Source organism: Stegodyphus dumicola, chromosome X1, assembly GCF_044657685.1.
Source record: "Stegodyphus dumicola isolate Sdum_Otavi_A_Nest chromosome X1, ASM4465768v1".
NCBI classification, from domain to species: domain Eukaryota; kingdom Metazoa; phylum Arthropoda; class Arachnida; order Araneae; family Eresidae; genus Stegodyphus; species Stegodyphus dumicola.
Window position 1 is genome coordinate 200,577,418 of NC_140780.1, and position 13,971 is coordinate 200,591,388.

At 32.7% G+C, this 13,971-nt stretch overlaps 1 protein-coding gene across 9 annotated transcripts in view; it reads right to left on the reverse strand.

Annotated features, from left to right (window-relative positions):
- The window catches only part of LOC118202998 (uncharacterized), a 309,092-nt gene that overhangs the window by 186,951 nt on the left and 108,170 nt on the right, over window positions 1–13,971 (reverse strand). For 8 of the 9 annotated variants that reach the window (XR_015038645.1, XR_015038646.1, XR_015038647.1 and 5 more), the window contains one exon: window positions 6,788–6,963. The exons of the other annotated variant lie outside the window; for it this stretch is intronic. Coding sequence is in view for 5 of the 8 variants with exons in the window: in XM_085807995.1 (XP_085664121.1) it covers window positions 6,788–6,963 (176 nt within the window). In the remaining 3 variants the exon portion in view is untranslated. The remainder of the gene's footprint in view (window positions 1–6,787; window positions 6,964–13,971) is intronic. 9 annotated transcript variants of the gene reach the window in all.

A 13,971-nucleotide genomic window follows, 5' to 3' on the forward strand; every position in this document is an offset into this window, starting at 1 on the left:
CACTTTAGTGTGTCGGAATTAGTTTTTAGTGTGTCGGAACATTTTCAAGAAGAGGCAGACAAATCATCACAATTAATTTTAAAAAGGCAATAAATAAAATAATGAAATATTCAGTATAGCTAACTGGAACAGATAAGTGACACCATATATTACTTACTAATAGTTAAAATCAGCAAACTAAATAAGAATGCATGTACTCAAGCAGCATAAAATTTTAAAGAATATTTTGAACAGTCAACATTTGAAAAATAAATTTACTCTTCTGTTATTAGGACCAGATTCAGAAATGTATGGATGTATGTGTTCATGTACTCCATATGTATATGTGTGTACACATGTATGTGTATACATTTCTGAATCAGATCCCGATAACAGAAGACTACCATAAAACATTCTCTATATGTATGTACATATGTATGTGTATACATTTCTGAATCAGATCCCGATAACAGAAGACTACCATAAAACATTTCTTAAATTTATGCTTTTAATATATACACATATACTTTGTTATGTAGTTAAATACATATTTACAGTGCACATACATACAAATGCTAATACAACTACATAAAAATGAAAGTGAATGAAAATAAAATATTAAAAATTAAAGCATTTAGAAAAAAAATCTTGAAATATCTATCTACAATCATTTGCAATGAAATTCTGTTCTAAAAATTATATGGAAAGTCTTAAGTACGTTTCATGAGTTATAAACTATCCACATTTTATTTGTAAAACATTGGATGCATATGTGCACATATTTAAACTTAAAAAAGAAATAGCTCTTACCTCTAATGCCAGTTCACGCATTAAATTTTCATAGCAGCCCAGCATTTTACGTCTCAACAGCCATTGTCTTGCCCACATTTTTCTTTTAGCCTTTCTTTTTTTCTTAACGAGGAAAGCAGCTGCAAATATAGAGGCTCCTAAAATGAAACATTCTTTTGAATTCGACATAGCGTTTGATGGCCGTGTTTACTTCGCTCCCAGAATTGCTTCTATCTGTATTGTCACAGAATCACAAGCAGACGATTTAATTAATGTGTCGCCAACTACGCTAAAAATAACTAATTTTGGTAACCTTTGTGTGTAGTAGAGAACCAGTTTTCCCTTTACATGTTAACCCCAAAGTGATCTACGGTGATTAGCTGTTGTATATCACGTGACAAAGCAGAAAAATTGTTCCAAACAGTTGTCCTTCCGAAACAAACCGCCGTGTGATAGCCGCCTTAAGAAAACGACTTCTAGAATCAGAAGTGAAACATTCAAATATTATAATTAAGACACAATAACACGCCGAATAAATACTAATTCAGATGTCAAACAACAAAAATCAGCGTTATATTTTCAAAATTTTCACAGGACTAGTTTCGATGGTTTTACCACCATCCTCACCTGCAAAACTGCAAATGAACAAGATAGGAAATAATAATTAGATAAGATTAGAAAGCCTGGACAAGAATAAGCAAGTGGTGCCATCTGTTGGTGAAACCAGAACTAAAATATAATTTCTTTAAAGACCGAAGGCAAAGATGGATTGGAATTAGGATCGTTAACTAGAACAGAGAGATTTTTTTTAATGTGAAATGCCTCTAGAAAATCCAGTTCTCCAAGGGAAGATGTTTTTTGAATAATTTTGGCAGCAGAAAAATTGAAAGTGTTACTTTTGGACCCACAATGTTGCGCAACAGAAGACATCTGTGTTTCCTTTTTTCTAACATACGCCTCATGTTCCTTGACGCGAAACTTTAAGGCTCTCCTAGTTTGGTCAATGTAAATCAAACCACACTGGCAAGAAATCCTATAAATACCCCAAGAATTCATATCCAGAATGGGGTCCTTGAGTATGGAACTTGGAATTTTATTGATGGGAGAATAAACAACCCGAAAGTTAAATTTCTGCGAAATCTGTGCAACTTTATAGCTAATTGATGGAAAGAAGGGAATGACAACAGAATTTTTATAATTTCCTAAAACAAAAGTGTGCCTTTTAGTGTGTTGAGATGAGAATTTTTTAACCGCTTGATTAATAATGTTGGGTTAAAATCCCCTGTCAATAGCTATTGCTTTTAAATAATTTAGTTCTTCATCAAGGGCTAGTTTGGAGGAGCAAACTTGAAGAGCACGGAAAACATAGGAATAAAATGAAGCTAACTTTTGTTTAGTCGGATGACATGATTTAAAGTGTGGTGGAAGGCAAACCGATGAAGGTTTTACGGTAAACCGTAGTACTGAAGTTGGATGTGTTACGTGTGACCAGAATGTCGAGAAATGGAAGAGAATTGCAAGTCTCTAGTTCAAAAGTGAGCTGAATAGCAGGATCAATAGAATTCATTGTTGAAAGAACTTTACTTCAATCATCTTTATTACCTTCAAACAGGGTAAAAGTATCGTCTATGTAGCGGAACCATGCGGGGAAGTTTAAAGTTTGAAACAATTTTGATTCATAATAATGCATGTAGATATCAGCCAGGATGGAACTGAGGGGCCTTCCCATGGCTAATCCCTCAGTTTGTTTGTAATATTTATTTTGGAAAACAAAATGTGTTTGTTTCAAACAGAGTTGAGTGACAGAAATTAGCTCATCAATTTTGATGCAAGAGAAAAGAAATTCGCGAAGTCAGGTTTCTAGACATCTTAATACACCCTCCATTGGAACATTGGTGAATAATGATTTTACATCAAAAGAAACCATGCTTAAATTCTTAGGAGGAATGTTTTTAACCTTTTTTACAAACTCTATTGAATTTTTATGGTGTAAATGTTATTGTCTAATAGAGTTGAAAATCTAGAAACTAAATATTTAGCGAATGAATACGAGGCAGTACCTAAATTTGAAACAATAGAGCGGAAAGGAATACCACTTTTATGAATTTTCGGAAGAGCATATAACCTGGCACAATTCGCAAGAGATGGGATAAGCGAATATTTTAAGTTGCTTGAAATGATTTGTGAAGATTTGATTGTAGTTTTTATTTTGACAGGTCCAAAGGTGAAGGATCTTTAGGGATCGGATTATATGGTCCTTTGTTTAAGAGTTTAGTGACACCATCGATGTAAGTGTTCTTATCCAAACTGAGGGATTAGCCATGGGAAGCCCCCACAGTCCCATCCTGGCTGATATCTACATCCATTATTATGAATAAAAATTGTTTGAAACTTTAAACTTCCCGGCATGGTTCCGTTACGTAGACGATACTTTTACCCTGTTTGAAGGTAATAAAGATGATTTAAGTAAAGTTCTTTCAACAATGAATTCTATTGATCCTGCTAGTCAGTTCACTTTTGAACTTGAGACTTGCAATTCTCTTCCGTTTCTCGACATTATGGTCACACGTTACACATCCAACTTCAGTACTACGGTTTACCTTCCACCACACTTTAAATCATGTCATCCGACTAAACAAAAGTTAGCTTCATTTTATTCCTATGTTTTCCGTGCTCTTCAAGTTTGCTCCTCCAAACTATCCCTTGATGAAGAACTAAATTATTTAAAAGCAATAGCTATTGACAGGGGATTTTCACCCAACATTATTAATCAAGCGGTTAAAAAATTCTCATCTCCACACACTAAAAGGCACACTCTTGTTTTAGGAGATTATAAAAATTCTGTTGTCATTCCCTTCTTTCCATCAATTAGCTATAAAGTTGCACATATTTTGCAGAAACTTAACTTTCGGGATAAAATTCCAAGTTCCATATTCAAGCACCCCATTCCGGATATGAATTCCTGGGGTATTTGTAGGATTCCTTGCCAGTGTGGTTTAATTTACATTGTCCAAACTAAGAGAGCCTTAAAATTTCGCGTCAAGGAACATGAGGCATATGTTAGAAAAAAGGAAACACAGAAGTCTTCTGTTGCTCAACATTGTTGGTCCGAAAGTCACACTTTCAATTTTTCTGCTGCCAAAATTATTCAAAAAACATCTTCCATTGGAGAACTGGATTTTCTAGAGGCATTTCACATTAAAAAAAATCTCTCTGTTCTAGTTAACGATCCTAATTCCAATCCATCTTTGCCTTCGGCCTTTAAAGAAATTATATTTTAGTTCTGGTTTCACCAACAGATGGCACCACTTGCTTATTCTTGTCCAGGCTTTCTAATCTTATCTAATTATTATTTCCTATCTTATTCATTTGCGGTTTTGCAGCTGAGGATGGTGGTTCGGTAAAACCATCGAAACTAGACCTGTGAAAATTTTGAAAATATAACGCTGATTTTTGTTGTTTGACTTCTGAATTAGTATTCAAATATTATGTTTTCATTGTTCTAAAAATTCTCCAAAAAGTAAGAAATTCATTACAGTCAAAAGTCGTTAATCCGGACTCGTCGGGACTTCGGTGATTTCGAATTATCGATTTTTCCGGATTATAGATCATCAGTTTAAATCTTGTAAGATGGCATGCAGAAATTCTAAAATTAAAAATATGAAACCTTAATTTATGAAATAAAGAACAATTATAATCTAAAGGATATCAAAATTTACAAAAAAAAATTGCTTAATATTTATTTGTTTACTTTATTAAACATTTCTTTCAATGTAAGTTGTTTTAAGTGGCTTCATTTTATGTGATAATACTTTCTCTTTAATTCTATAAACAGACACAATTTCTAGTTCAGTTACAAAGTTCCGCTGTTCAAGTCCCGTTAATTGTTGTACCGAGAATACTGATTAACTTGTCAATCGAAATTTTTTCGTTTTCACTAAACTCTCTGTCTTATTCTTCATGTCTTTATCCATTTTTTTCAGCAATTCCACTTTTTTTTTTTTTAATGGGCATCGAAACATACTTTCGTTTTGTACGATCCTTTGGGAGCTCCAGAATCGGAAATTCTATTTGACATAATCGAAAGTTCAAGTTTACTTTTATAAAATTGCTCTTACAGTCTGCAAAAAATAATAAGCCGGATCCAATTCGAAGATTTAGGAACAACGCAATCATCAACATTAACTGAAATAGATAATTAGATAATTTTAGATTATATCGTCCGTTATACATAAAACGCGCACGCGAAAACGTATTCTGCGCTTGTGCACACGCATATGCGCAGTGGTAAAAGGTCTTACGCTTACGCGTAAACGCCTATGCGCATGTGTCAATGCGGTGCATGCGCAGAAAGTTTTTAGCTTTGAGGTCCGGATTATGGGTGTCCGAATTAACAACTTTTGACTGTATAAACTTTCTGTAAAATACATCCATTACATGTTTATATCATGAAGACATTTTTCATTTTGTTATATTCAAGGTCTAAAATCCTAAAGAAAAATTACCCCTACTATTTCTGCAATAGTAAACAGCCAAAAATATTTTTTCAGGGGGGGGCATGAACATAAAAAAGTGCAAAATTAATTTTATAGAGAAAACTTGTGCACATTATGAGAACTCTGAATATTCTGAGACAATAACAAGAGATAAATTCTTACCATGAAAAAATTAAAAAGAAGACATTTCACAGTAATTTTGCTTTTGCAAAGAGTTGTTTAGTAAATTGTGCATTTATTACCTCCTTTATTTTTCAGATTTAAAATATTGTACAATAAATCCCCCAAATGGAAGGTACTTTATGTAATATAACAAAAAATAAAAATATTTCATTTTAATGTTATTTCTTTAATATAATTTCAATACCTTACCATTAATTTAATGATTTACAATGTTGTAATTTTTAAAAAAAATCGTCGAAAAGTTCCCAGGCCTCCGAATTAAAAATCTTCTAGAAACTGATCTTAAAATCTCCAAAATGTTGATATGTCATCAAATTTAGAATGTTTAATAAAAGAATTCACATTCCTAAAAGTGAAAAGTTTTTTAAGAGTTCTTCATTAGAAAAAATGAAATAACTTCAAAATGCTTATGTTTCACTTCTTGCCCAGAAACTCAAGTATCCCAATGTTTATATTAGAAATGTAAACAAATTATAACCATTCACTTATTCAAAAGACAACCATACTTGTCAGTGAATCGGCAAAAATATTCCTCCAAAATGCTAATTCACACTCAAAATGGTAGTTGTAAAAACAAACAGAAGTTTTAGATGGTTAAAATTAAGGACATTCTGCCGATTTTTGTTGAAATTAAGGACTTTTAAAGGCCAAAAGTCTATTCCCCAAAACCAAAGGACTTTAAAGGACTGTATGAATCCTGATTCAGCAGAAAGCTTGCCCACCAGATAAAAGATTAGCACTGCCAATTAGCTAATCCTTGTTACACTCTATCAATACACTATTTTACAAATTTTTCTGATTCTGCATCTATTTTCTTTAAAATTCTTTACATACTGACATGATTCTTGAAATACCAAACAACAGCAGTTTTCTAGCAAGACACTCACAACGATTTTCATTCTTTTACTATTCAAAATGTTTGTTGTCTTCTGAAATATAAAGGAATATTTCAATGCATCATGTAGTTAATATGCTATAAAAAACTTTACAGAAAAAGCTAAAATAAGGATTGGAGCAAAGTACTTAAAAGCTGTCTCCGTTGGAGAAGGGGTATGCTTGTAGACGTCTTTCTAAGGAAAGCTGGCTTGTATTCATATTACATACAACAGGAAAATCATAAAAACTCTCATGCAGTCAGCTCATTTGCCAGGATACAAATTGTGGGTGAGACTACTATTATTTAGCAATTTTACTGCTTGACTGATAGTATGCCTTCAGATAACATCAGGATTTTAAACCAAGGCCTAATATTTCAATATTTTAATGTTATGAAACTACATATGAAAGATATCAAAATGATGCCTCTTCCCACAAAAACAAAAATAATGAAGTTGAAATACCTTAAAACAAGACGCTCTATAAAGTAACTGAACCACATGGCCTATACTAGTTTTAGATGCTTGAGGGAAATGAGGAGCTAGACGTTGTACAACAAACATTACTAAGACTTTCCTCGACAATGCTGATCCATCTTCTAATGCCAGTAACACCAGTTTTAAAACTTCTTCTTGCATGGCTATAGAAAACATATAAAAAAATGAAACATTTTAAAATATGCTTAGGAAACCTATATATTAATGTATTACAAGGTTTTTCAATGTATTAAACACCAGTAAGATTATCACAGTTAGCTAAAGGTAAAGAGGGTGGAAGATAATATTGGTTTGAAGTAAATATTAAAATTTTAATTTACTCTAAGCAATAATGGTAACAAGTACAAACTTATTTCTTGCATTCTGAAAAAAAAAAATTACTTCAGAATGAATTAAATCAAGTAAAAGCCTGCTAAATAACAGATGACTAGAATTGGAAAGTATTATTTTGAAGAATTTTCATGTGCTATGGAAGAAAATAATGAATAAATGGTTATAATACTCAGAATAAATGGTTTCAAGTATGGAACTGCTGGTTATTCACACACGAAAGACATATGTTTAAAAAATTACATATTTCACTGCATCCAGTTTGAAGCTGCACATAATTACTTTTGTCAGACGATGATGTTACTAATTTAGTAGATGCCAACTAAATCATAAACTATCTTTTACATAAAGTGATTTAAAATGCTTTGACAGAACTTAGAGATGGAAAAATACACCTACACAAGTACTTTTTATCATACAATGTATGGAAGTAATTCAAGTGGCAAAACGATATATGGCATATTTCAGTGAACACACTTCAAGGTAAATGAGCTATTTCATGAATCAGAAGGCAGACATACATTTTGTGGGTACAGCTGAGAATAGGAAGCTCAAACATTGTAACAGAGCATTTTCCTGCAAGACACATGCCAGATCCTAAGCCCAGTGAGCAACAACAAGTACCAGTTTGAACTAGTTTCTCTGCCACCTTCTTGTAAGGTACAGGGCAATCAAGGAGTGTGAGGACACCACATGTTATGGAGGAAATTCTACATAAGGATCATCCTAAATGCAACACTCAAGAAATGTCCCATGCCGTAAATGTATGCCAATTGACAATGTGCTTTCTCAGTTTCCTTCTCATACTAACAGTTAGTCTTAGCTAAACACTATACCATTCAAGATGGCATATGTATGGACAGATAAGTAGATACACTGGTATGTAAAACTTAAAAACAATAACATTTTTCACCTAAAATTTTAAATTGGAAAGGCCTGAATAACATAACCTCATATATAATCTGCTTAACGCCAAAGTGATGAGGAAAGCAACACAGTAACTTTAACAGATAAGAAATATACAAATATCTTTTTTCAACTCATGCTGCAATGAAAACAATCACTATCAGAGATTAAATAAAGATAAGGGCTGTTCTTAGCCTGGTACAATCCCTTAAACAGAGATACGTGATTTGCACTGCATGTGCACATTTCAAAAGAGACTATCAGTAAGTTCTAGTGACAGCTCTGACCATTCCTCTGTCAGCACAATACAAACTACTGAATGCAACTATAATAGCCCCCACAAAAAGGTGCTTTCTGATTATCAACACCACCCAACAAAAAAATTTTGAACTCTAAAGTAACATTAGAGAGTATTTGTAAACTTGTTGGCAAGTAAATTTTTCACCAAGATAATGCATAAAAGGCAAGAGCCAGTTTCAAAATGGCTGTGGAGTAAGAATTCCATACAAGTGTAATACAAAAGTGAAAAAGCAAGAAACACTTTCTCTTGAAAAAACTGAGAATTGCACAACCTTGACATCACACAATATCAACATTTCATACCAGTACATTTTTGCAACATCATGGGTTGCACACAAGTATTTGGATGACATGCTGCTTTACCTTGTGAACATTTTTTCATGACTTCTGGTAAGAAAAGTGCATATAACCAGAAAGTGCCAGAGGTTGCAATGATGAATTTCTTCTAGGGATTAAATACAGGCAAAAGGTAGTCTCAGTAGGGACTATGATCATGTTTAATGTTGATGTATCTTTTGCAATGAATTGCGTACTTTGAATGAGGCTGTCATTCAGTTCTTGCAGTAACAATGACATTCTCGTCTTTGTGTGCCGACTTGACCTATAGTCGATGAATGCAAATATGTGCCAAGGTGTCTATGCAGAGTACCCTAGATATATTCAATAGAATTTAGGTATGAGGAACAATTTGACCAGTTCTTTTGAGCAATGTTCTCTCGTTCCAACATCATATCAAAGCTACAATACATAAGTGTGTTACATTACCACATACAAATAATATCAGATTTATTTGTATGTAATAGAGAACCCAATTCATCTGAAATTGGAGTAACACCTCATGTTAAGGAGCAAGGTATGTTTACTATTATTTTATGCTTTTATGCCACATTTCTTTGAATTTAGTGAATGATTTGGAAGCAGCTAAAATGTGGTCTCAACTGAGACTCGCACAATTTCACAAATCTGTTTCTGACCATAAACTCGAGACAGGAAGAGCTACAGGCTACATGAAGTAGAATTACCTCACTACAATAGCATTTCACAAATTATAGTACTGCTTCCTCTATCTGACACTCTGTATAGTCATCCAGCAAAATGCATTCTTAGAAGAGAAAACCGCAAGATCCATACTGATTCAGCTAATATTTGTGGGGTTACATTATGTGGCAAGTTCTGGCTAGATTACATGATATACAGGACCACTGCTAAGACTAATTTGCTATGACTAGTAAACCTATGCTATTATACACTGTAATCCAATCCTCGAGTTCTTAGCACCACTCTAAGCACTAACAATGATAAACAGGTGTTAAAGAAACTTTTTTCTGGGCAAACTGTTCATCTTTATGCATCCACTGGCCAAAGCAAATTGCGATACCTGAAGCCCACAGAACTATGCAGTTAATTTACACTTTACTCTACTTTACCACACTGCAGCATCAAAAAGTGGTCTTCAGTGGGCAGTGCTGTTCATGGGCAATTAACATCACCCTTTGAATAGTTGTACCTAATGCTCTGATTGATCCCAAAGCAGAAGTTTCTTTTTTTATCTCCTTGATTTTAATTTTAAGTTGGAGTACCAATAAATATTTCAGTTGCTTTTATACACTTTTTATCATTAGTTTGCGTCATACGAATTCAAGTTAAAATGGGACAAAAATTTATCCAGCAGTCTAGTAAGATTAATTTGTGTTGATGTTAAATACAATTAGATTTACATTGTGTTCACGTTAAATACAATTAGATTGTGACCTTATACTGCTGCCCAAAGTGAAAATACAAAACAAATTCAAAGATCCAGTCTTGTCGGAATTTTTTCAGATATTAGGTCATGAGTTTAAATCTACAAGTAGTAAGATGACATAGAAATTTTAAATTAAAAATATGAAATAGTGATTCATGAAATAATGACGTATTTACCCCTTAAAGGAATGAAAATTGAAAAATAAAGCTCAATATTTATTTGTTTGCTTCATTGATGCAAGCTATTTAACTTGCTTCATTTTTTATGTTAATGCTTTCTTTCTAATTCTACAGATAGGCAAAATTTCTCATTCAGTCACAAAGCTTCATTATTCAAGTCCTGCTCCTGCAATTGTCATGCCACGAATTCTCACTAAATTGTGAACTGGAAATTTTTTCCTTATTAACAACAGTCACTTTCTTTACTATTGATAGTGATATATGGTATCTGGATTTAGAATCATACTACAGATTTTGCCATCCATTAGTTGATTATGATGAAGCATTGTCATGACAAACTTCTGTTATATAATTCTTATTTAATACTTCTCTACAAATTACATTAATTGGAAAATTTTGCTTTTTGTTCATGTTATCTGAAAACCTTCAAATTCATGGCATAAAGCTTAGCTATCTTCTGTAACACACTACTGGCGATGAGTCATGAGATTGGCGACTAAAGACATGTTCCAATGAATTTTGTCTTCCTTTTACAATGCACTAATTTTATTATATTATATATGACATCTGCACCTGTTCCCCACACATGCTTAAGGCTTATCTGAGTCCCAAATAAATAAATTTCCACATGTACTTAAGGCTTATCCAGAGACACCGCTACTTATTTTGTGGTCCGGTGCAGTGTCTGCATGTCCTAAATTCTGCTGCCAAGAGCCCCCTTAAATTCTAAAAATTTTGCTACCCTTAAATTTTGCACTCAGTGCCTTCCCTAAATTCTAACGTTTTTGCCATCCTTTTAACTTTGCTCTTAATGCTTCTCTAAATTCTAAAATTTTGCCTCTCTTTAATTCAGCCACATCAGCACTAAGCTTAGCTGAATAACCAATCAGTTATTCAGAATCCAAATAGCACTAAATGCAATTTTCCGGCCTATGAGTATCATGCTAAAATCTATTTTTTGCATATGGAAAGAAATTCCTGTTAAATTTCTCGTCAACACATTCAATATTTGGCAGCAGACTTAGCTGAAGACTGTAAGCATAATATCAACATGAAAGGTTACCATGGTCTTTGGTATTCAATTATCAATATTAAAAATTTAAAAAATTGTTTCGACATTGCTGCTTAAGTCATTTCTCATTGATAGTCATGCGGTGATGAAAGAAAAAAATAAATAAATAGTGATTCAGGAGACTAACAGGAGTGCTGAAGTGAAATTAAGAATCGGGCTTTCCACATGTTTTATTATGAAAAAATAGCAAATGTACAAGCACAAATTATACAAAAATTTCTTAAAGGAAAAGATTACTGGTTATCAGGAAGTCTGAATATTAGATCGTTTCATACACTGGAGATCCAGATTTGGGATTTTGTACTTACAGCTTTAGAGAATGGTAATATTATGCAAAAGGATATTAGTGCTGCTTGAACAATCACTCGCATTTCCAGTAACATGAGACAGTACATCGTTTATAATGATCAAGGTGTAGGATATTGTTGTATGGGTTGAAGCCAATAATGAAATAAACCAGCTGATAAGTTAAGTCTAAGACTGATTCTACAAGATTTTGCAGAGCTGCATAACACTAAAACTGGGAAGTATTATTTGAATTTTGCGAATTTTATCAGAAATTTGCGAACATTTAAATGCAGCGTCAGACTGTTTAAATATAATTTTAAGACTTAAAAATGTACCAGAAAATATTTTGAGTGAAATCATTAACGAAGGTGAACTATCAGAAAATATTTTAGCTACAGTCATAAACAGTGATGAAAGGTATCCAATCGCTTTTAGAGATGCAAAAAATGAAAGATATCCATCCAATTTTGGGCATTATCAAGAAATTCTTACAAAGGATAAGAAAGGATTTATTTTAAATTTTGGCCTTTGTAGAACAAAAGATACTGATTTTCATGAAAATCAAGACAGCAGATCATATAATGATTAATAACTCCGTTTTAGAGACAGATTTTTATTTATTATTTTATTCACTTGAACTTAACAAAGACTATTACAAACCATATTGGTTAATTTCAAATAAGGACAGATGTTGCCAACAGAAATACAGCACTGGCAAACATTCCATAAGGAAAAAAAAAAAAAAAAGTGTGACGGAAGTTGTCATCATATCACAAGCTGTATGGAAAAGAAAAACTGGGAAGCAAATAACTGCATTGATCAAATACTGGAAAACTCTGTAAAAGATGAAATCAATTTCAATAAGTTTTAGAGAGATTAAATCCAGATAATTTCAGCAAAAAATAACAATGGTTTTCGCAGACACAGAGAAAGTACCTCAGATACATACATAGCTAATTTTTTATCAAATGTCAAATTATTGGCAGAATATGACACTGTGATGAATGATGTTACAAAAATGCTCTCAAGCACTGTTAACTATTTGAATTGTGCAACATAAAATGAGTTAATTGGTTGTTTACGTATTACTAGTTGTTTGAAAACAAAACTTTTGAACGAAATTAAAAGTTCCCTTTTTTATTTCTTTGCACAAAGTAAAGAAAGCACCATAATCGCGAAAAACTTTGGTTATCATATTTCAACAGAAATATCCATTTTGACCTTTCCCGAATGCATCTGGGGTCCACCAGCAGCAGAGCGTTACAGTAGCTGAATACTGACAGTTTGGTCTGAGGCTCAAATCCCTTGAACGTGCTGGCTGCATGGGCCTTCGTAATTTCCTTCCCCCATGTGTAATGTGTATACGAGCCAGTTTCCCTAGGAAGACCTCCACGAAGGCATCCATCCCCCTAGGCAAATAGTCCTTAAGGTTTTGCCTTAATAATATATACCAAATCCCTTTGGACTTTTTTTTTTTTTTGTGCAACGTCCGTATGTCCAAACAGAATAACGGATTCTTTTTTCCAAATGTATTGTAAAATGGGTTTAAAATGAATTCAAAAGGGATTTTTTCTTGACATATGCATATTCGCACGTACATACGCATGTATGTACATATATATGCATCGCACAACTCAAAGACGATTAGTCTCAGAATGAAATTTTGTACATGAGACTGTGCACATTTCTTTTTTATTGCAATTGGCAGTATACATATATATATAATATAATTACACAACAATCCTTCTAAAAACAAAACAAAAACATGCCAAGTTCTTTTCGTGCATTAAGCTGCAGAAAAATTATCATTAAACACATAAAGTAAGAAATTTAGAACTAATATTTTACAAAGACTAGAAACTGAAATTCATAATTAATAAGGTTCAAATAAACATATAAATGCAACAATGAATTTAAAATATTAAACCAAAACATTTCAAACAAGCCAAACTCCTCTTCAAAAACCATGGAATTTAAAGAAAAATGAACAAAAACTGAAGAGGAATTCAATCAATCTCAATGTCACTTCATCAGGGGGTGAGGAACTTTGAAACTAATTGAAATCTCTCTTCTACAAAAATCCTTGCTTTTCTGTATCTAGAATTAGCCGATGAACCACCTCAATGTATTTCAATTATAATAGTTTACTCGAAAATTCTGGGCCTTCCCCAAAGTAAGGGGAGAAAAGTAAATCTAATTAGAAACATTAGAAAAAACTTTAAAAAAATAGAGAGAACTCCTTCTCTTTAAAAGAATTAAAAACAAAAGTGAAAAAAAAAAAAAAAAAAAAAAATAACAAAATACTTCAGTGAAAATTTTTTTAAAATTTAAA